This window comes from Porites lutea, chromosome 2, assembly GCF_958299795.1.
Source record: "Porites lutea chromosome 2, jaPorLute2.1, whole genome shotgun sequence".
Lineage (NCBI taxonomy): Eukaryota > Metazoa > Cnidaria > Anthozoa > Scleractinia > Poritidae > Porites > Porites lutea.
Window position 1 is genome coordinate 53,894,996 of NC_133202.1, and position 24,242 is coordinate 53,919,237.

The 24,242-nt window shown below is 38.3% G+C and overlaps 1 protein-coding gene across 4 annotated transcripts; it reads left to right on the plus strand.

Annotated features, from left to right (window-relative positions):
* The first annotated feature begins 921 nt into the window (after positions 1-921).
* LOC140929033 (soluble guanylate cyclase 88E-like) lies at positions 922-24,139 on the plus strand. Of its 4 annotated transcripts, none has more exons than XM_073378854.1 (10): positions 922-1,046; positions 11,810-12,631; positions 17,516-17,943; positions 18,645-18,774; positions 19,491-19,637; positions 20,285-20,431; positions 21,227-21,386; positions 22,360-22,469; positions 23,577-23,666; positions 23,943-24,139. In XM_073378854.1, the coding sequence occupies exons 2-10, from the start codon at positions 11,834-11,836 to the stop codon at positions 24,051-24,053; spliced, it is 2,121 nt and encodes a 706-aa protein (XP_073234955.1). In that variant the 5' UTR covers positions 922-1,046; positions 11,810-11,833; the 3' UTR covers positions 24,054-24,139. The 4 variants fall into 4 exon arrangements, with proteins under 4 accessions (XP_073234955.1, XP_073234957.1, XP_073234954.1 ...); XM_073378856.1 differs by lacking the exon at positions 922-1,046 and adding an exon at positions 3,553-3,637; XM_073378853.1 differs by lacking the exon at positions 922-1,046 and adding an exon at positions 7,814-8,065.
* The last annotated feature ends 103 nt before the right edge of the window (positions 24,140-24,242 follow it).

Genomic DNA, 24,242 nt, shown 5'->3' on the forward strand with positions numbered 1-24,242 from the left:
TTAACTCATTTGAAAACCACCTATAGCTTGTCACCCTTGAGCAATATGATTTTATTACTTTTCAGTCCGTTTGAGTACCAAATGATTTTCCGTAGCAAGTTATGTAACAGACTAGACGATATCGTGTGCTGATTTTTATTTTAAAAAGCCGGCTTTCCGCCAGCTTTGCTTATTAGCTTTTTTTAGTCATAGTTTTAATGGACCATTTTTACAATGGAGTCGTTTTACTCAGTTTGAAAAGATCACTCCGTTATCCATTAGTTTTCATTTTTTGTTTTGCCTTTTGCTTATGTTGGAACCTTCTTGTGATGAGTAATAACCATATAGCCCTCAGTTATATGTGAAAGGGAAAACTGTGCTGCAGCTAGTATACGTCTGGTAGTCATTGATGTAGTAATAAACAATTTTAGCCTTTCATGGAAGTGGTTTAGGATACTGATGTCGGTGGCGTTTGATCATGAAACAAATTTTATAAGACCTTCAGTTTTACAATGAGTGAACTTATTTTTGAACCAACAAACTAAGCTTCTATTGCAAAAGCACATTTTGTAAATGAGACGATGACAGTCACCGAGAAAGAATAAATTAAAGGATAAAATATAAATTAAAAGACTGATTGAACAAGTGATAAGCAAATCGCCCTACTGGAGATCAAGCTCAACAGTGAACTGAGTGATGCTTATTTTCCAAGTTTTCATTATCTTTAAGTAAATTTCAGCTTCAACACCAACTGTGAAAAAGATTAATCAATCTTTATGTTTGACTGTAGAAATCAGTATTTGGAACCTTGCAATAATTCACAGTATCCCTTTTTAAAAGGCAGCGTTTTTCAGTATTCCCATGGTATCGCCAACCATCAGCAGGACCAATATTAACTATTTAATACATCGTCAAAATCTCACGATTTTTTCAAGTCATCCCGGTGCTTCCAATTGTCATCATGTATTTCAGGTTTTACATTAACAAACACGCAGCCTAAGTCAGAAAACCGCACGATGAGCTGGTGCAGGGAGGATTTCTCGTTCGCTTCAATTTAACATTATAAGGTATTGTTTTCTTTAGTCTGTAAGGCCCAATGCAGTTGCAATTTTGAAGAACGTACACTAGCATAACATCTATTGTGTATTACGCGTGTGTCTTCTGAAGTGTCTCAACTTGGCTGCGAGTTGGTAAATGGCATGACGAGGATCTGTGTTTTAGGATCATCACCTACGGCTCTCTTTCCTGATTGATAAGTGTTAGAAGGAGCTACGTCTCGGATACTTTCCGGTGATTTTCCCTGTGTTCCTTAACTACGAGCTTGCAAATCAACCACAGTACAAATGGACCAAATTCGGTGCATTCACCCTTCAAGCACTAGGGATAAGGGAAACAAAATAATTCATCCCTGAACGTCCTGTACCTGAAGGGACACACCTTCAATTCAAACAAATTGAAACATTTAGTAACGTGAAAATAGCGCGCCGATGTTTTTCAATTTTAACTGAGTGTAGTTTGTTGTCCTTTAGATTTTTCTTATCTGATTCACCTTTTAGCTTAGTTTATTGCATATAACCTCACGGTGTTCTTGAACAGTTTCCTCACAATTATTTTGATGTCAGCTCAATCAATTCAGTGATTTCAATTTTAAATTGCACTCGATCTTCTGTTAATTGTTTGGCCTTATCTTGGCTTCAACGAGGTGGCGCTTTTAAAAAAAATGATAAGAATTACACAGTCAAAATTAAAGCAAAAACCAAAAAGAAAGAAAAGAAAAGCAAAACAAAACAAAAAAAACAAAAAAGAAAAAAATCGTCTTTCGCTTTCCGACTTTTCGCACTAGTTGCCTTGGAAAAAATTCCGTGTTGTTGAGAACTCGCGCTTGTGAACTGGGCTGTACCTTCGCGATCTGCAATTCCTTGCATGGCTGGTCGCGCATTTTCCGCGCTGTTAAAGTATGAAGCAAAACCCAGGAGTCCCTAGAAAGATGTGTACGTGCATGGTGACTTTATGTGCCGAACCTAATACTTATTTAGGATCGACTGTTCATTCAGACGGTCAAACTATACATGTGCCGAACCTAATTCGTGGCGAAAAGAAATATCACCCGTATTGCTTAAAACAGGAAAATAAACTGAAAAAAGTAAAATTCACCAAGCCTGGAATTCTTGTTTTGATTTTAGTGTAATTCGTGTCAAGGAGACAGCTGAGAAGGTCGTGATCGTGATATTTGGTAGCCTGTTCCAGACTCCGAGATAGTCGGGTCCGCTGAATTGAGAAAGCGCAAACACGAAAATAAAAAGAGAGGAAACTGGGGAGAGCGGGGGCGGATCTCTCTCCCTTCCTCTTTCCTTTTTCCCGCCCCGCCAACTTTTCGCGTACCTTTTTCTTTAGCATCTTCCCCACTATCTGAGAGCCTGGAACAGGCTAGATATTTGGACAAAATAAAGTAACGCCGTAAATTTTAAAATACATTACGATTTCTTCATGGATATAAAGACAAGCAACTTTTTAGAAGACCATTTTAAGCTCTCCAGTTTCAGTCTAAAAATCGACAGCGTGAATGCTAGTACTCGTCGTTACGGTTCTGTAAGTTCTGTCCTCACGGGCGCGAAAACCCACTAAATAGCCGATCAGAAGTGTGGTTATATTGAAAAATACGTTAACATAATTTATGCATTAGGTTCGGCACATGTGAAGTTCGACGTATGAATCGAAGTCGATCTTTTGCCGTTCTATTCGACAAGCTCAGTCGAATAGATCGGCAGAGTCGACCCAAATACAAATTAAGTGCCGTTCCTAACTGATTCAAACGTCGAACTTTACATACGCCGAACCTAATAATTTGCTTCGGCACATAAAGTTCGATGTTTGAACCGGGCCTATCTCGTGGGGATTAAATTGCCTTTGAAATCTCGAAAATTCTTCTCCCATTATTCTAAATCAAAAAGTGAGCATTAAAAGTTAAAATTCAACAGTCTGAGGAATTTTTAGCGTAAACAAATGAATCAGAAACAAAGACCTGGTCCTTGAAAAAAAATTCAACGTTAGCATTACCACACGCTTTTGTTCCGATCTACACCGGGAGACGTAACAAAGTAGATATATCAGCAAAACCCGACAAAGCTATTAATCCACAAAGTTTTTTTTTTTTAGTAAAAAGGCTTATCTGTTCCGCGATAAAAGCTCTTTACCGGCATAATTGGCTCTTTTCAAGTAAACAATAATTTACTTTCGAAAACTATGAATATAATTTCTTAGCAAAATTAACCAAATTCTGCTTCTTAACATTAACGCAAACTTATTACGCACATGGCTTACAACAGCCAGAGGTGTTGCAAGAAGGCCGTGCTCTGATGAGTTCGTTTCAGTACCAGATGCATGGTCCACAGACATTTCAGGGCCCACCCTAGTAGAGGAATTTGTCATTGGCGGTGATCGACAAATTCAGCAAACTGTGAAAGTAGATTCAATTTCGTCGTCATACGCCGTTATTCAGTGGACTCTGGGCTTTCGTGATGACGGCTGCAAATACACGGATTTCACGTGCCTTAGAGGAACAGACTTTGTGATGCATTTCAGCATTTAGTTGAACCTTACATGCAAAGTTCTTTTGCATGTGAATATAAATGCCATTATCAGCCACATGATTAACAAGGTAAGCATATCGCACCTTGCGCATGAATTTGAAGGTGTTCTTGAAGAGTGCCCAAAATCTAGACCATCAGAAATTTGCTTTTGAGTCACGAATTCCTGTCGAATTTGACAGGTAAGTTATAAAATACAGCGGTTTCCAAAATGAGAAATCAGTAAAGAATAGTAAATATAATACATGAATTTGATGGTCATTTTTAAGTGAACACTGAAAACGAAAGTAGGAAGAAAAGGTCGTTAGTAATTTGAGATCCGCAATATCATTTAACAGCTAAATGTTCTTCCTACATGCCAATTCATTAGTCGTATTTTTCATAAACTCATGTATTTTGTCCTTTAAGTATAATCATAGCCTGAAACAAATACATAAGATAATTGTCAAAACCAGTATGCCGTTCTGAACACTGATAAGAAAATCCTAAGTCTCTATATAAAGTTTAACTCACCGACAATACAGTGTTCATCAGTTTAATAAAAACAAAAAGATGCGCAAGTAAAATTTGATGGTAGCGTTGGTTGCTAGATTCGTGTTCAGATTTTTGTTCGCTGAATTTTGCGCTCGTAATCCGGCTTTCAGTAGTATTGTCATCATCTCAAGCCTAATAATTAACTCAGCTGAAAACTGATTAACAGCTTTTCTCTCTGATCATGAGCTATGTGATATCACTTTTCATTCATTTTAATGCCACGCTGATTTGCGACAGAAAAAAAACTGAAAAGGCTGGAAGAAGGGTAATTCTTCGACGGAATATCTGATTTCCTGTGGTCAATTATATAACGTTTTATATAAACGATACTGTGTGGTATTATTATTTTCTGAAATCAAAATATTATTATAAAAGAACTCTCATCAGTTTTTGTTCTAACATAATATTTCTGGAAGACCTATTGTATATTATATATTTAGTATAAATGGAAAGCTGAACAAAGAGTTTTCTGCCATCTGATTGGTTGAGCGGTTCGGCATATGACGCTATATTCAACGCCTAGCGCGGTGAATATAGGACCAAAACAATACATATATAAAAAGAAGTCGTTGAAGCTTAGTTGCAATCAGAACTCGGTCCGGTTTCAATAGACTATTAATTCTTCCGGATATGGAGTCAGTTTTACTCCGCCGTAAAAGTTCGTTTTTTTTTTTGTTTTTTTGTTTTTACATTTTATCCTTTAAACTATAGGGCTTTAATTTTAAAGTAAAAAAGGCAATGTCTCGAGTATTCTGCCTTTATTATTAACTTTTGTGAAAATGGTTTAGGCTGCTTGCGTGGTGTTCTATTTTGCCTGCACAAAGCAGTTTTTCGATAGGCAGTCTCTGCACATCGAGGAAACGCTCCTTCGAATAAACTTAGCTTTTATTGCACAAGCTCGGTTTGAAAATGAAGTGGCATTCAATTTCCTTTGATCAGATTAAAATTCAGTCTCGTTGCCGACTTTGAGAAAGATTAATTAAACCTCACGTTCACTGTGGTGATAGTAATAGGTAAACGCTACTACTAAAGGTTTGAAGTTTGCCGCCGATCACCGATAAGAATGCAAGTTACCGGCTTACATTTGTTTTTCGCTGAAAACTAGACACCCGCGCTGCTGTTTATTGTAGACGTGATGCGAATGGCGTTAAATGTAAGCCGTCAAAATGTTGAAATATCCGCTAGTTCCAATCAGTAGTTTCCAGTCGAATTGTTCTTTAACTAACTTTTGCTCAGGATTTCAGCGTCAGGCATCAACGGAAGTTAATGGCAATAATTATCGCCTTGTATTTCAGTTTGTATTAAAGATACGCCGTTTTCACGAATCAGCCCGATTCAGACAAGCACTGCAATGCAATCTTGTAGTTTGCTGTTCAAGACAAGTTCCTCTTTTAGCCTTTTAAAAATTGTTCGCACAAACAAACGGTTGCGTGAATTGTAGCTTATTATGAATTGGCTGTTTGCAACCCACTTCCGAGATACCGTCTCAGCCTAGTCATGAAAACGTGGTCTGTACGTTAGGCAACTGTGATGGGTATTGTTAATAAATGAAAAGTTATTTTCATATACAAAGATGGGTAAGGACGTTCACTTTGAAGGAAAGGCTAAGAGGAATTCGGCAAGGCCTCGTCACGATGAGGGTGTAGTGACTAACATCAAAAGCATCAGCCAGCAGTGGTAGCAGCAGCAGTGGCATTAGCACTGCAGTAGCAGCATTAGCAGAAGTCTAGCTCATTCTCTCTTGCAGAAGAAAAACAGTGGAACCCCGTTAATACGGTCACCAATGGGTCAAAAAAATTTGAAACGCGGTGGCCGCATTAATGTTTTTTTTTTGTAAGAAAACGTATTCTGCCGAGCCGGGCCGAAACTGAAAAGTGGCTGTAATAACGAGGTGACCATATTACCGAGGTGGCCGTAAGGCCGGATTCCACTGTAATAGCAACATTTTAAGCAGCAGCAGCAGTAGTAGCAGTATTTATTTTTATTTAACCCTCAGATATCGTATGAGATTTATTGGGTCTCCAGCAAATATCAGGTCGAATAAAACATAGTCGTGATAGGGCACTTTAGACAGTCACGAAATGTCCCCTACGCAGCCATGAAGAAAGACACAGATCCATATCATTTTATAGAGTATTTTATTGACGTCATCAAAAAGCCCAGGCACATTTCGCAATAATGTTTTAACATTTCCTTTTTGATCACTTTGATGTTTTTCTTAGCTTGCTTATACATCATATTCACCGATTAGAGTAGTATTTAGTTGTGAGCCTCCATTTTGTGTTGGGAATTTTGAAGGAAAAATAAAATAATAGTTTTTGATTTTCTGGTGCTGGGATTGAGGAGACAGTTGTATCTGTAAAAAACTATAACCTAATGATTGTAGCTTTCGAGTTGGAGCAGGCGTTTCCTGTTTTAATGACGTCATTTAATTATAAATTTCAGGATTTCATCAATTCACCATTTTGCCCATAACATATAATCTTTTTAACTCTTAAAATTTTGCTTAACCAGGCCATTGTTTCCAATTTCCCCCGAACATTAAATCTCGCCTAAAGCAAATTACGAGGTAATGCCTATGTTTTTTTTTTTAATTTGGAAGGGGTTGGAGATGGGGGTAAAGAAGGCAAGGTGTTAGCAGCCGATTATGGAAATTTGTGGGTAGTGAACATTTTGTGCGTGTCTAACATGACGTATTAAAATGTCTATGTCTTCTTGAACCGATGACGTTCTTCTTTGCTAATGCAACAAAAAATTAAATGGAAAATCATCGTTGAAATTGTTGCTTTTTTAAACAACGGAAACTGCTTTTACAAAATTGCTCTAGACAAAATAGCACGTAAATTGTTAGTGTTCTAAAAAAGATAGATGAGCTGCCTCTATCCACTTACATAATTTATTGTTACTTTTAATTGTTCACGAGTAAAGCAGGTCCACGTAGAAGCTGCGGTATCGGACCGGGTTTCCTTACGTGGTATCGGATTTCGTTGCCTCAAGTTCGTAACTCCTTAGGTGACGTCGATGACCTTTACACCTTCTCTTGAAGTTATCGTCACATTGTTTTTATGAAATGTTGAGCATAAGTAGTTCAAGTTCAACCTTTGACGAATTCTGAAATTAAAAAATAAATTAAAAACGAAAACTAGCAAGACCTTGGCCTTGGAAATATAATTTCGTAAGCGCTGTGTTATCACAAGCTTTGGCGGTCCGATTCACATGGACGTCACGATAACATTTTGTGTTTTGTGCTCTCACGTAACATAAACAATAGAGTACTAAAGTGTGACGTCATAAAAATGAAATTTCTGAAATTATGGGATTTGTCAGGATATTCTGAAAGAACAATGTCCAAGAGGCCTACTTGCCAAAAATGAGCATTTGGGGGCAAATTGTCTCTGAGATCGTAGCCCAGTTATGCTTACAAAACTCCATACAAACCCTTCTAAATTTTTTTTGGGTCGACCCAAAAAAAAATTAGAAGGGTTTGTATGGAGTTTTCTGAGTATAACTGGGCTACGATCTCAGAGACAATTTGCCGCGAAATGCTCATTTTTGGCAAGTAGGCCTCTTGGACATTGTTCTTTCAGAATATCCTGACAAATCCCATAATTTCAGAAATTTCATTTTTATGACGTCATCACTTTAGTACTCTATTGCCGTGGCAAAGAAGATAAATCAGACAAATCAAAGTACAAAGGCTTATCTTTTGGGTAAAGAATCTCTCAGCGTAATTGGCTCGTGTTAGGGAAACTTTTTCACTATCAGAAAACAGTGACATCCTTATCGTATCATCCGAAGGCTAAGTTGAAAGACGTGCGTAATTACTATGCATTTGAAAAATGTATTTTATTCTGCGGAAACAAGAACAGTGAAGTCGATCGCGGTTGTTTGAGAGTCTCGAAACGAGGAGTTTGGTGTTTTAACACTAATATGGGTGGTCAACAATAGGCCGGATGACATCGCAGGTTAGATGAACAAAATAGAGTAAGCTAGTTATGTTACTACACTGAAGATCAAATGGCAAATTCCTTAATAGCAACATTACACTACTCGTTGACAGCAAGTTATCGTCTGGTAAGGATTGCTGGAATTTGAGCAGTTTAGGGCAAGATGCCGAACGATTTTTTTACTCCTGACATAGCACCCGATGCTATCATAGGGCAGCTTCAGCTTTCCCTTCCTCGGAATTCTCCTCAATATGATGTTACTTTTAAGGGTTTTTGCATGGTTCAGTTCACAGCTAGAGAAGTGAATGAACCAACACGACACCTTCTATGTCCTGGTAAGTGGCCTTAGGCCCAACTCATACGTTGTGCTTTTACCGGCTTAACTTGCTTATAATTGAATTATACAGAATCAGCCATCGGGCTTGATCGAGTCAAATTTACTTGTGCACATAATATAAAGACTCTGCAGTGGTAATAGGAACAAAAATCACAAATCCCGCGAATCTCCGAAATTTATAATGAATTTAATTCGACACTGCGTTAACCAAGACATTTGATTCTTTGCCTTGCCAAAGTCGTGTACCTCTAGCACTACAGAGCTGCCTGTCGAACCAAAACAAATTGAAACCGGCGGGTTTTTTTCAGACGCCGTGCTTCTGGCGTGGATGCCTTTGTCGGTCAGCACGGCAGAAGCACATCGGTATGATCGTGAACCTGGGCCTTGGGTTCACCTCGACAAAATTTAGGCAGATTCTGCAAGTAAGTAAGTAGACTACAGAAGAAGGGTGGGTGCAGTTATTCAAACCTCGAACAATCTTTAGAGTTTTGCCTGCATCAAAAGATATCAGGAAATTGCACGCGAATTTGCGTTTGATTTTGCCTGCATAGGTACTGAAACTCTGCACGCGATTTTGCGTGCGATTTTACGCCTGGCGAGATCTTTAAACACAATTATTTACAATGGCAAATTAAGTTGGCTAAAAACTCACATACCTCACAGCTAGCGCCTGCTAGTGACTTTAAAGTGATTGTTAGCGGATTTGTGTTGCAAGTGCTTATCTCGCACTTGACCCAAACTTGAGAACGTAAACCAGAATAGATCTGGGCTCGAGACCACATGTAGTAACGTATTGCGTTTCTGGGTAGTTGCACGATACGTTGCTAGACAGATGGGACTGCCGCAAAACCTGCAGAACTTGCGGAACCTCCCCAAAAAACTCATTTGATGAAAAAGGAGAAAAAACGAAATAATTTTAGTTCAATGCCTTGACGATTCCAAATATTCCGTTATACCCCCGTGATAAAAACTTGATAGGGAGCAGTGTCTGGCTGTTTTCGGGAGCTTCTGATTCTCTCCTTATCACGCCAAACTATAAACTTGAATCACGTCTAACCGGACTAGCCTACGAAGAATCTCTCGTCGCAAAAGGCCCCCCACCGTACTATCGCTTATTTCTCAGGGACAAAATAATTAGCCCGTCTGTATGAGCCAACAAATATATACAGCTATTTCGAGAAAAGGTTGTCAAAAAAAATGTGCACGCGACAATCACCAAAAGGTAATATGAGATATGCGCAATACACTGTTCCTGACACTGTAGCTGTCGAAACCAACTTTTTTTGTTACTTTCCCTCTCGCTCAGCACTCACAGGCATATGTCCATGGCCTCTACTGTCATTCTTTCAAATTTGTTTGAAAAACAGTGAAGTCATAACCACCCACCATACCTTTCGGGGTTGTCGCGTGCACTTTATCCGACAACCTTCCTCACTGATAGCTGTAAATTATCAAGAAATGTCTCTGCTGAAGGAAAACTTCCTCTTCACGACTAACAACAACGGCAACAACAAAAATGCCGAGTATTCTTGTCTTCGCTCAGATGCGTTTTCAATACACCCGCGTCAAAAAAAAAAAAAAGCAAACAAACGTAACAAACAATTAATGCTGATGAAAATTGATTCCATTTTTCCCTTTGTATATTATTTTAATTTTGTTGTTGAATTAACATTGACATTCTACTTCAGTTAACCTTTAGTACATAAAGCTATGATAACTTGTCCTCTAGCCGGGTCTGATAACGCTGATCATGATCATTTATCTTATCAGCTTTTAAATACAGTTGTACTGCCCATTTCAGTTCCGGTATCTATTTAACGGCTAGGTATCTGAGGCTCAAACTATTGGACTTGCTGCCCCTTAAAAGATCCATCCCTGCCTTATTCACCTTAGGGTCTTTTAATAACAAGTAACTAGTAAAGATAAAATGGTCAGATCATTGTCAAATTTGCACAGTTCCCTAGTTTTAATTAAAACACATCAACTTGTAGGTACATGAATAAAGATGCACGATCACAGCTGTTTTTAACGGTCAAAACAATTTATCCTGGAAGACCAAATCTGTATAGTTCGACGAGACATGAGTAATTTAGTTTCGTTAATCCTGAGTTAATTGAAGCCCTATTCTCTGTATAGCCGTGATCAGTGCTATTATCCCGTGGAACAGCGCGTTACTCGTGTACATGTTTAACAATTAAACCACATCGTCTTATTCCACTTGCCTTAAGCCAATTTAACATAAAAGAATTAGCTGGGAAATATTAAAGATGTGGTAAGCGTTTTTAATTATTTTAAGCTGACAATTGTTTTTTTATAATCTTGGTGAATAAAAATTGACAATACTTTCAATAAAAACAAAGTTTTCAGCCATTCAGAAATATTGAAATAGATCACGAAGCTTTCCAAGATGGCTCGCTCGTCGTCAAAGTTAAAAATTAGTTTTGTGATGGAAATCTCATAAAATTGCCCCCTATGTCTTGTCTAAATTCAAAACATAGTGCGATAAGCATCAACTGATTACGGTTTTCTTTTTTTAAATTTGCTTGCAATATTACTGAATTTCTGGTTTCGATATGCATCGAGCTGTTTATGCAACGTAATCTTTTTCAGCCTTCGCCGGTAGATCAAATAGAATTTTGGTAGCCATTAATAATGTTATTTTCAGCGGTTTTTGAACACGAATAAAACAAATTTATACAGTGAAAACCAATTAGACGGTCGATAGTTTGTCTTGCTTTGTCTTCAATTATCCATCTAATTTGCCAAAACTCCGGGCAAAACTATAAGCTTTGAGGCCTAAAAAAATTAGTGACAACAACAAAAAAAAGGGTCTTAGTGAAGTGAATGCAGCATTCCCTCCTAAATACCTTATAACAATTTGTAATCTTTATTTGTCGTGTACAAATAAGCTAAAATTTAAATTTATTCATTTGCCGGCTTTTAGCAAATTTTAATTTACATTTAAATTACACATTTCGTGTGGAGAAATCGACTGGAAAAAGAATCAATGAATAATCTTTACAAATAATTGACGTGTGTAAAAAGGGCATAAGAGGTTTGATTCTCCACATCAACATGAACATTTTTTTTCGTTCTCTGCCAGTGTGTTTAGCCTATTTGAAGAGTTATTAAGTGGGTTGTGTGTCCACATGTTATACAACTCAATTTAGGTAACCTTATCAACCGCAAACATTGAATAACCACATACATGTAGCCTTCGACCTGTACTCTTCTTGTCGGGGCATATTGCTCACGATCGCTTACATCCTCGTTGTGAAGGCCACTCTTGCTTTATTGCGAATTGAAACTGGGCCTACAGACCACCGAATGAACTAGTCATTCGTTAAATTAGACACTCGATGCTTGAGTAGCTAGAAATACCTTTCCGTGCTAACTGTTTTTTCGCATTATTACAATCCTTGCAGGCAGAGATGTTTAAATAACGCGCCATGTACGGCATGTTACTGGAGAGCGTGGAACACTTTCTGAAGGAAAAATACGGCGAAAAGAGCTGGAATTTGATCCGCCTTCAAGCAGGAGTCAAAAACCATGTATTCGTTACGCACGAGCGTTACCCGGATAATCTAATGTTGGACATCGCTCGTGCTGCCTCAGAGGTCGTTGGAAAACAAATGAACATGACTCCGGAAGATTTTATTCAGTTCTTCGGAGTTTGTTTCGTGAATTTTTTCAGCAACTATGGCTACGATAGAATTATACGAGTCAGCGGAAGACATTTTAGGGATTTTTTAAGCGGCATTGATAACTTGCATGAACACATGCGTTTCGCGTACCCAAAGCTACAGTCGCCTTCGTTTTACTGTACTGAAGAAACAAGCTCAGGATTAGTTTTGCACTACAAGTCTAAACGCAAGGGATTTGTACGCTATGTTATAGGGCAAGTCATGGAAATCGCAAGGACGTTTTACGACATAACGCTCGAGGTTAAAGTGCTCGAAAATCTTTCTTCAGACGCTGGATGTCACATTATATACCAACTTTACTTCAATAACTCCGCTTTTAGAAAGCCTCTTAGCGCAGACTTGTTGTCTTTTCGAGAAAGACGTGAACTGTCTTGTGAAACTTTCTTTAATATCATGCCTTTTAGCTTCGTCGTGTCATCTAACATGGAAATTTTGATGGCTGGAGCAGCTTTATTGTCCACGCTTGGAAACGTCTTGATTGGCAATCGCGTAGACGCTGTTTTTTCCTTAAGACGACCACGGAGGGAATTTTCATGGGAAAACGTAAGTGCTCTGACTAGAAGGATACATCTGTTTGCGGAGTGTGTTAAAAAAATTAAATGCTTTTAAATATGTAATTGCCGTCAGTGGATGAATAGACACGCTAATGGTTTTTGTGTCAGTTTGTCAAAGTGCTTGAGCGAGATTAGTTCTTAAGTATCCATTTCTGTGCAAAAAAATTTTAAAAAATGGGGAACAAAACTGAAAATGCAACAGTGAAAACGGCAGCATTTATAAACAACGAAAACCGTAATAACAAAAACATTTTTGTAAAAAAAATGGCGGCGCTGTTAAGCTACTTGAAACTATTAGTGACTTCACTTGAAGAAGAAAATGAAAGGTCTGAATCGATTGTTTTTAAAATAAAATCGTCTAGTTTCAGTCATCTTGTTACGGTTCACCCCGCATGAACATAAATTTACCAGAAAAAGAGGAAATTTTGTTGTCCTTCGCACGTCGTCAGGATGTCTTGATTTTTTATTCGTTTTGGTCAAGAGAAATGCTTGTCATCTTTTCGTAGTTAGCTAGACCATAACAAGAATATAAGGCATTGCAAGATGTTTTTAACCAATATATAAACAACTTTGTCCGATGAAAAATCTTATTTTACAAAATAATTACAGTCCTTCTCTCTTTTTGTTGGTCGCAAAAGGTATCCTCAGCGCAAGTAAAGGACATTGATTTGACTACAATCAGGGGCACCCAACGTCAATTTTCGGAAAATATCTGTTCGGAAGACGATTTGAGACTAGAATTTTCGGAACATTTGTTGTAAAATTTCTTGCTTGCCTGCCTCTCCTATGATTTTCGAACATCTAAAAAATGGTATAATTGACCATTTTTAACGGATTTTTACCCTAGAAAGGTCACCTAGAATTTTCGGGAGCCTTTTTTCTGGCTGAAATTTTCACAAAGGTAAGTTTTGATCCCTATAATTTTCTGATCACTAGACTTTCAGCTAGGAAATCCGAACAGATGAAAAATTTTTAGGGGAAAAAATATACCTATATCTACCGTTTGAATACTAAAATACGTTTAACAATGCTATGTTTAAGTGGTTTTGAACTATATTCTCGTTGGGTGCCCCTGTACAATTTGCTGTAATCACAAGAACTGTGCTAATCAATAGTGACCTTTAGTAAATTGTCTATCTCAAAAAGTAATAATTCAAGGGCTTCAGTTCACCGGTTAAATTACCGCAAGAAAGCCTTTCTTGATTACGGGAAAGCATAACACTTTGACAATTCAAGTTCATGGGGTCCCTTGCTTTTTTACTTATTTATTTATTCATTTATTTATTTATGTTATTATATTTTTCATCGAAAAACAAGAAATTGGCTTGGTCCGCGTACGTTCCGTCCATTAGATGTTTATTAAAAAAAAAAAAACGAAACTTAAACATTAAGAAAATTAAATATATCAATTTTCAATGTCTAAATTCGAGAACTAGAAAAACTGAAATAGATTTTCGGCTTTAAAAATCAAAATTTTTCAAAGTTGCCAGCGAGTCTTTAATTCCAAAAAAGAAAAAGAAAAATGAAAGTCGTTTTAAATTTTGACTTTTTTTTTAGCCTGTTAACGTGACATTAGGTTTATTCTCCTCTTGTTTCCGGCTATTTCAAACACTGATAAAGTACGACCACGGGTAAACATGCTATTGCGCATGATCAGTACCAAGTGACTCTTCATTTCTCTCTTCGCGCGCAGTCCTTCAAGCATACGGTGAGTTGTTAAGCTGTTTCGCCCAGTCGCGACTACCGAGTACATTATGATCGCATTTAGCCGTTTCAGTAATCCTAGAATCTCGTTTTTTCGCCTTTAAGTTCTCCAATCGACCTGCTTTGCGTGAGCGGGAAGCAAAATATGTAATTTGTTTCTACTTTCTGCTCAAATTTACTCTTTATATTCAAACCAATTGGGGCTGTGACTACATTTTTATTCTGAAAACTATTATGAGTTGGTTAAGCACAGAATTCGGACTGACGACCGAGAACAGAAATTCATGCAGGTAATTAATTTTCTCTCAGCACCATAACTGCTATATGTTTCGGTTATGCAAGTTAAAAACAAGTGCGAACATTCTTCGACATAACGACATAACAAAGAACCAATCAGAGCGTCTTAAAAACTGTCAAAGCTAGTCTCCCTCAGGCATTGACAATTCTTAATAACGCGGCTTCAGGGAAGGATGTTGTTGGTAGAGATGTTAATGTTCATGAAGATATTGACGAATTGCTATCAGGAAACAGTTTGGAAATAGCTGTCTTTTGCGACAAAACTTTAAGGACCACAAAATGAAGAATAAACCAAAAAAAGGTCTGACGGTCTACAAAATGTTTTGAAGCTCTTGTTGACATCGTCGTCTCTGTTGTCTCAAGGAGAGTCTTCTTCGCCATCCGTGACGTCAATGATTTTCCGTAAAACTGTGGAGTAGAAATCAAGAAGTCTTTTCCTTGTTCTTCAGCGTGTCTTTCACCGAAAGACAGTGGGATTAGTTCAACTATTAAAATAATTTTCTTTGTTTTGTTTGTTTTGTTTTTTTTTTCTTTCTGTTTTTTCTTTTATGTTCAATATGTTTAAACTGTGTATTGTGGCGCAATGGAGAGAGCACTCGTTCCTCAGTTCCACCAATGTGCACTAGGTTTAAAACTTCAAATCCGTTGGCCACGACGTGACGTCGACGTCTCTAAAGTCCTGATTATTAACGGGCCTCGATAGAAATAATGTTGCTGTTTGCATTCAAGATAGAGAGGCTTAATTCAATAGTTTTGCTGATAACATGGCATCCATCTAAGAGATTGCTTCCCGCCATCGTAATCATTTCGCACGTGGAGGAAAAACAATCATGACATCGTTGGAAGATTTTAAAGGAATAGACACTTTCTTTGTGAGCGAATGGTTGAGGCAGAAAGGCCTTAAAAAACTCAGCGAGATAGATGAAAGCAAATAAAAGATGAAAGCTTCGTGTTTTGTGTGATCAAATCGACGATTGATACGTTGAGGGAACGGTTCCATCGTCATTATGAGAAAATACTCATGTTAAGCTCGTGGGTTGTTTGTTTATCATTCAAAATTTTAAATACCTTCGAAAATGAGAAAGTTATTGTTAAAATTCTCGTTAATAGTTTTGTCATTCATATTTATCAGATCGATATGATCTTTTTTGCAATAATTACAACTAGCTGCTCGGGAGCGATGCGCGAAGGGTGCTTTACGCGTTTTATTACATATTTATTTAAGATTATAACAAATTTCCTATAAATACGACATTTGCAGCTTATTTACTGGAAAATGCAAAGTTGGGGTTGTCCCAGGGTGTAGCATTTGCACACTTTTTCAAAGCCCCATCGAGGGGTTTTTGTATGAAAAAAAAAAAAAAGAACAATTGCCCTACAAATGCCCGGGGGGAGGCCACGCTTGGAATTGACTGAGCCATTAGATTTTGATACGAATATTTGATTATAGACCCGAAAATTACCTGGACCTACAAGAAACGAGTCTGACAGGTTTTTTTTCCGGCTTCCAGACCAACATTGCCAATAACTGGAAATGCATAACTGGGTAACTTACAGAGCTTCTAGTGGTATTTTTCGTTTGAAACACATGGAAGCCTCGAAATCCAATATGGCGAAACACAACAGGATCGAGTTTCCCTTCCCGTCGTTGATTTTGTGCCTACCACCAAGCCGTTCCATTACATTTTGAAATATTTCGTTCTGTTCGGAGGTTCTCTTTTTATACCCTCGGCTCTAGTCTCATAGTCAGATATTGGCGAGCCGTTTTACTGAAATTCATCCCCGCACGAACCGCACTTTAAAGACCCGAAAAATAGAAATTGTGCGACAGCTGTTAAACTGCTCATCATAATGCCAATGCGCTTTTAAAACTGCATTCTGTCAAATAGTAAGCGTCGATCGATAAGAGGTATATGTAAATTTTTAGCGGAGCTACTCGCGCGGCGCTTTGCGCGGAGCGTGGGCGGAGCCCCATAGCTAATGAAATGTGGTAATCTACCCATCCCAGAAAATTTGGTAATCACGTGACCGTACACCGAGCGAGCGTGCGACCATCCGTCTGCACCACAGGCATACCAATGTAAAATAACTCATACACAATCAACAAGTATGGCAACCCAAATGCAACTCAAGGTTTTATTTGGAAGGAAATCACATGGCCGCCCTAACGTTTAGGAAAAAAAAAACCAACAACAAAGTCGTTATTTTTGATGTTTACACTAACGTGGATAACAGAGAAAGAGCTAGAGCGAGTTACTGAAAACAAAGGAGACGAATTTCGTAGGGAGAAAAACATGGAAATTCAAAGCGGCGGTGAGAAAATGAGAAATGCTAGCGGCCAGAAAGGTGAAAATGAGCGGCGGTGAACAATAAAAGCGAACATGAACACAGCAAACAAAATATTGGGTAAACACATACGACAATTCCTCCATAAAAATGATGTGCAACTAGAAAGTTTGACGTTTTAGTCGTACAAAACAGCGTAGTAGTCGTGCAAAACAACGGCAAGGGAGAGACAAAAAAGCGTGCTGCACGTGCAAAGTGGTTTTTGCTAATTACAAGAAAAAGTGTGCTGCACGTATAATTTGTTTTTTTGCTAATTAGATCTATTAGTCTTGAAGCCATTTTCATTGTCGTCTCCGTTTAGCATTACACGATTTAATATTTTTGTTTATAAGTATTATTAACCAGAGCTTCGCTTTTAGCCCTGACTAAATCTATGTATTAGGGATATCTATGCTTACGTACGTGCTTACGTAGTATACCTAGAAACGGTCATTTGGCTTGCTATTAATATTAGTTTTTCGATTCAGTACTCACTTGCATATTTTGTTTTAGTGAACGTGGTGTAACCTGCTTCTTCTCTCTTTAGATCAAAACTTGGAATGTAATTTGCGAGCTTGTTGCGAAAATTTCCTGTGTAAGGACCTACAGAGTCAAAAAGCCGCTATTGAGGTCTGTCAAATCTATGGACAGAGATGACTTGACTTCGTCACTTACGCAATCGACAGAAAGTAATCTCGAAGCAACCTCAACAACTAACTCACAAATTTGTAAGTCAATGAATTGCAAGAAAATTTATCCAGATATTATTGAAGAATTTGGACACCCCAGCAAAGCAGAATATCAATACAAGCACGTGACTAGACGGAACAGCGCCGATGTATCACGGAATGGAGTGTTAACGTCCAGGTTGCGCGACAAAGATTATTCCGCGAAAATTCTGAAGCACTTACATTTGAAAGGTCATGTAAAATATCTCAAGAATGAGGACGTTGTTCTGTTTGTCTGCTCACCTATGTAAGTAGTGGAATAATAAGCATCTGAAACTCTTGCCTTGGTTTCGCAAGTTATAAATTATCGTATTTACCCAATTAAACCCCGTAGATAGAAGCTGGATTACCAATAAACACTGCATCCAATCAGAAGAATGCGGCGTTTATGAGAGGATTGTAAGAAAATAAACTCGATACAACTAGGCATTCTACATAATGAAGACAATTACGATTCTGCCCCAGCAAAAAAGAGAGACTTTTGAACTATAAACACTTTTCGGTTTTACATAATATTTAAATATGATTTCCTGTTCCTAACCGTAATTTTTGTGATTTTGTAATAAACCCCGCCCTTGAATAAAAGACGCATCAGAAACAATAAAAATTTAGTAAACGCTGTGGTGTTTAATCGAATCAATACGTTAGATAATAATAACTATTATAGTAACAACTTAATCTAATGTAAAGAGGAATTCTCACCTATAAGTCTTCATGGCTCCTTGAGACCTCCTCGCCTTTTGAGATTCTTTTCTTTCGGTATGTGTATATTACGTGTAATCTGGTGTTTTTCCCCTTCATTTATATGTAAAAAAGGCCGAAAAATCAATAAACATCAATAAGTAAACTGGTTTGAACCTGGGCTACAGGTCGAATATGTTACCATGGTTACTTTGGCTAAGCCGTAGTTCTGAAAAAGACTTTTGACCTGATTGCATTATATTCTAGGATAGCAGGTGTGGATGAAATGGCTAGGAGTGGAATGTACATGAGTGACCTCGGGATGTATGATTCATCTCAAGAAATGGTTCTTTCAGGAATACAACCTTTACCACAGCTTGAATATGCACGTGATCAGGTATGAATGAGACCGACTTTTAAAGTTGCCTGCAAATACAAGCGCCTCTCATCGCTTTCCGTTGATATCGCTAGAGAGCCAGGAGGGGCGACGGGCTCTGAAAATGTCTGAAAGCAGGAGGTGTATGCAATTGAACTAATTTTGATATGAGCCTTAATAAAAGACAAATAATTACCTGAAACAATTTTGAGCTCCACGAGAATACACTTAGCCCTAGAAAGCACACTCTAAGTTATGACTTCAAGTGCAGTGTTACGGGATGTGTACGTCAAACATGAACATTGCCTTCGATTGCTTTCAGTTTACAAACCTGTTTCATGCTGAAATCGTTAAGATTGGACGAAAATTTGTCGAAAAAAGCCACTTTGAATAACACAAAATGTTTAACAAATCGATATCACAACGCCTAGCAAATTTACTTAATGGCAAGGACCGGCGAAATGGACTGCTCAGTCGAATCAAGTCAAGGGAGTTGCCGACCAGGCTTCTAAAAAAAAAGAAAAGAAAAGAAAAGTGTACATATATGAAACAATTACGTAAGTTGAAACTGAACGGCAGAACTGAACCTGATGCCTCAACGTGTTAATTACACCCCTGCGAATGAAAACTCGCCAACTAATAGTTTGTATTTGCCCGAGCAGCTTTAATACCATATCTAGATACATAAATTGACGAAAATTTTTTTCTTTCTTTCTTTCTTTTTTTTTAAATCAAAGTTGTTGGAAAGAGGAAAAACACTTGAGGAGAACTTACGAAAACTAGAGGAGGAACGGCAGAGGAGCGAGCAACTGCTACATCGCATGATGCCAAAAGCCGTTGCTGATAGACTAAGAGATGGACAGAAAGCAATTGACACTTGTGAGGTACAGTGTGTGGTTCTTTTGTCCGTGTTTGAGTGCGGAATTTGATCAGTGGAACAGATCGCAAAATAAAGAAGTAACGTGTATCTGTTAATTGTATCTGCTATTTTTGCAAGTGGTGGTCATCTAGCTTGCTCTATAGTTCTACGATGCGCTGGTTGATTTAAGAGATTTCAATAAAAGGGGCTTATAGGGTCTTTGCATACTGTCTATATAATAGCTTGTGCACTCTGACTGCTTTTAACATTTTCCAATGTTAGTGTTCAAATCGTCTTCAATCAGAAGTACTTACTATGGTCTTAAGTTTACTGGAAGCCTCTATTAATGTCCCAATCTGTGCTGCTCCATCAATTGTCCCATAGGTTCAGTGCGTTAGGGAGGAGGGTATTGAGACATCAGGGTGTTTATATCAAAGCGGACATTTTAAGAAGGCTTTCTCTTTTAGCTTTGGGCCGTCTCTGAGGCCATTAAAGCAATTTTATTTTGCGGTGCGAGCTTTATTATAACAGCAGTTTTAAAAACGCGTGTGGGAGTACCGCTGACTATGAAACGGCTCTACACTTGATTGATGTTTTGATTGTCTCCATTTTCTTCTGCTGTCTGCATTGGATTAAGAATGAACACAAGCTTAAAGCCTGTTACTTTGTTAGTATTTTGATAGCGTCACCATCATGTTCAGCTACTTAGATGCCTTTGATCACATTTGCTCCAAAGTTACTCCAATGGAGGTCGTCACATTGGTTAACAGAATGTTTTTGACCTTTGACAAACTAAGCGAGAAACACGACGTTTACAAGGTAAAACTTTGGACGCAAAAAAACTGATTTGTACACATTTGCTCCTTGCAAATTGGTCGAAAAAATGTAAAAACTGAGGATAGTAAATCTGGGGCAAAGATGGTAAATGCCACTTTTACCAAAAAACAGGGGGTGCACATGTTTATGTGGTGTTTACCATTTTTGCCCCAGATTTACTCTTTAAATTTCACAATTTTGCGACATATTTGCAGGAAACAAATTTGTACAAATCCATTTTTTCGTCCAGCCACAGGGTGTGTTCCTTATAGACTTCGAAACTGAAAAAGACAAGGTAAAAATTACTGGATTCTGTGCAAACTTAAAATGATATACACTTAATTTACCGGGAATGCCAAATTACAACTAAGCTGAACAGTGAAACATGAAAGTCACCGACAGGACCTTATTTACTTGCCATCGTCGAACTTTCAGAGAATTTTCATTGAGATCACTCAGTTTTATTTCTGGCTGATATCCTTGGGGTTGAAATAATTGAAGGGCTATATATACAGCTTTGGTAGACCGTCTCACTTAGCAATGAACATTGGATATTTTTTTCAGTGGTCATTTACTTAGCACACTTTTCACAGTGCCCTATTTTTGCCGTGAGATCGTAGAGATCGAGCACTGGCATCCCCCTGGCTAGACTCGGTACAGCTGGCCGCAATCGTATCAATAACCGCTCAGTCTTGAGATCGATCTACGGCAAAAAGGGGACTTTGGAAAGCCCATCATTCACAAGATAATGTTTATAAGCTAATTATAGACCAAAATACTTTGGAATTCTTTATTTAGTTTGAGACCCTTGGAGACGCTCAATACATGGTAGTCAACGGTGTACCAGTAAGAAAGGACCACCATACTGAGTCCGTGGCTGCAATGGCTTTAGACATTCTCCAATCGGTAAAAGAACTGAAGGATCCTTCTACAGAGGAGCAATTGACTGTAACTATAGGTGAGAGATTTGACGGATGCCACATGCTTACTTTTGTGTATTTATTTTTACACTTGATCGAGCTTCTTCTACATTTTAAGGCTAGGCTAGGGGCTCAAACTAAAATAATCTTTAGCCGATGAGATGTGAAGCTCATGGAGTCACACTCAGCTAAAAAGTAAGCTTTTCGAGCGTCGATTCTTCTGTTTGGCTTAAATTTTTTTTTCTTTCCAAGTGTAATACAGCCATAAACCATGATTAAAACTCGTTTGAACTCAACTAAACTGTTAGTACTAAATACTCTGTCATTATGTTTGTCAGTTAAAATTTTTTCATGATGTCGGTCCCCGGTAGCTCAGTCTTGCAACATTAGAGGTACACTAAGTAAATGTTGAGTACGATTAGCATGACTTCAATTCAATCTAAGAAAGATTACAAGTTATCATTCTTACTAAAAGGAGTACCTAGAACCTTTGGTACTTTTGATCCGTTAGTTTGTTAGAAGAATCTTATTTATTGCAAACCCGGGGGGGATACTCGATATATCCTTGGGTGGGGAGGTGCAGCCCGGCCCCTTATACCCTGACCCTGTTTAAGACAAAAATTGTTGATTTTCCTAGCCAGTTTAAGTCAGAATTCCGATTCTTGATAACCCGTTTAAGACATTCGTAGAACATACGCGCAGGCTGTTTATCGTCCAAGAAAAAAATACCCTATTTAAGACAAAAACTGATAAAATCGATATCCTGATTAAGACAAAAAATGATAAAATCGATACCCTGTTTAAGACAAAAATTCCGAAAAACATACCCTGGCTGGCCGCACGTCCCCATTAAGCCCTTATAAGGGAGTACCCCCCCCCCCCCCCGGGATTGCAAGTGATTATGGCCAAGTTTCAATTAATTGTTAGACTACAAAGGTAAAAAACTAATTTTCTTGCGATGTTTCTTTAGCGTAATTAAATTTTATTCACGTTTTCTGTGTTACTTCGCAGGGATACATTTAGGTCCAGTGGCGGCAGGTCTTGTCGGGGAAAAGATGCCACAATACTGTTTATTTGGCGACAGCGTAAACATTGCAGCCAGACTTAGAACAACTTCGTTGGTAGGTATTCTCAATCTTTCAGTGACAGAATATATATACATGTGTGCAAAGGGGGCTATTTTGAGCTGGTAATATGCGGTTGGGCCATTTAGTCCCAAGAGCCAGGCTGTCTCCAGCAATCCTCGCGGCTTAGTAAAATGCTCCCAGTCCCAAACTCTCAAACTTACAAACAGTGAGTCCCTGGCCGTTATACAAACGTCAGTGAAAGTGACACCATCTACTCAGCCTCGGTATATAGATATTTTCACTAGACCGTCGAACACCTCTGAACTATGAAAAATCAACATGATCTGGCTGTTAGGACACACTACAACGGCCATATCCAGCACTGTATGTTACATATACACCACGAAGCCTCAAAAGCCAACCTTCATTTCCATGGAAAGTCAACTCGAGCTATTCTCTTTGCTTGCACTGATGTGTCCTTTCCTGAGACCGCGATGACGCTTTTCAGCCTAAACGCCATTGAAACCCATCTAAGCACCACCCCCTTGAAACTGTGCTTATGACCAGCCCTGGACATGCAGTGTCTGTTTTCCACTAGCGTCTCTGGTTCTTTGGAAGCAGGTGGTAGTCAAAGACATTGGGTGGCAGCTTGACACAGTAAAAGCAGTTACCATGTCGATCTCCTCCAAAGCAGAAAGACCAGCCTTCCTCGGGTCTTCACAACACACTTTTTATTGGTAAACCGGCGGAGTGGGCTGACACCCATTCTTAAATAACCCTTATCTTCACTTACTTGCAGATGTGGAAATAACTATTTATCTCTGGTCCCAGGTTAAAAGTTATATTTCTACGGATAGCTCTCAAAGAAAATATCAACTTAGCTTTTGCCTTGATTGTTGAGTCCTAAGCTGTGACGCTTCCATTTCATCTCAGTACTTATACTTGTTTAAGTCAAAAGATAATGTTCCTGGCCTGCAACAACGGAGCAATTCCAATTAACTGACGGATCGGACCCCTAATTGGACAGCGCGTCGGTCTCGGTGTATTTTCTTCAAGTGTCGTAGGAGAGCAATCGTTAGATCATTGATCAAGATTGCATCAAGAGCAACATAAAATATTGTTAATGTTTCATTATTTGGTGAACTGTGATTTTTTTTTCAGCCCATGAGGATTCATATTAGTGAAAGCTGTAACGAGTCTTTGAGAGGGACAGATTTTGAAACAGAGTTCCGTGGATTGACAGAACTTAAGGTTTAGTTTCCTGCTGTACATTGTTTAGTTGCCTCTTCTTGATCGGTCGGGGTAGTAGAAACGTTTAACCACAAAACGCCACTGGCCGTTTTGTCTCTTTGTAACCAGGAGCCATGATGGTCCCATTGTGGCTCTTGTTGTAACCCATTTGCACATTCGCAAAGAAGTTTCTTGAACGTTGGACTAAAGACCTTCAATGACGAAATTACCCAAGCAATGTTTTGTGCAATAAAACCTTGTCACAATACGTAACACAAAATTTGGTTTTTTGAACAGGGAAGAGGGAAAACGAGAACCTACTGGCTGACAGGAAGAAAAACGCACAATCCAGCAGAAACTCCGCCTAAGGGATCAACGGATAATAACATGAATCTAAATAGCTCTTGACAGTATGGGTGCAGATCCATAGCCATGTTTTTCCCGTTGCATGTTTCCTATTATATATCGAAAATAGGTTTGATGCAATATAGGAAAGCCGAAATTCTTTTTTTTGTCGGGGTTGCATAAGTTATGGTTTTTGCAATATATGCATTTGGCATCGTATTTATTATCTTTTAATTTAATCACTTTTTTAAT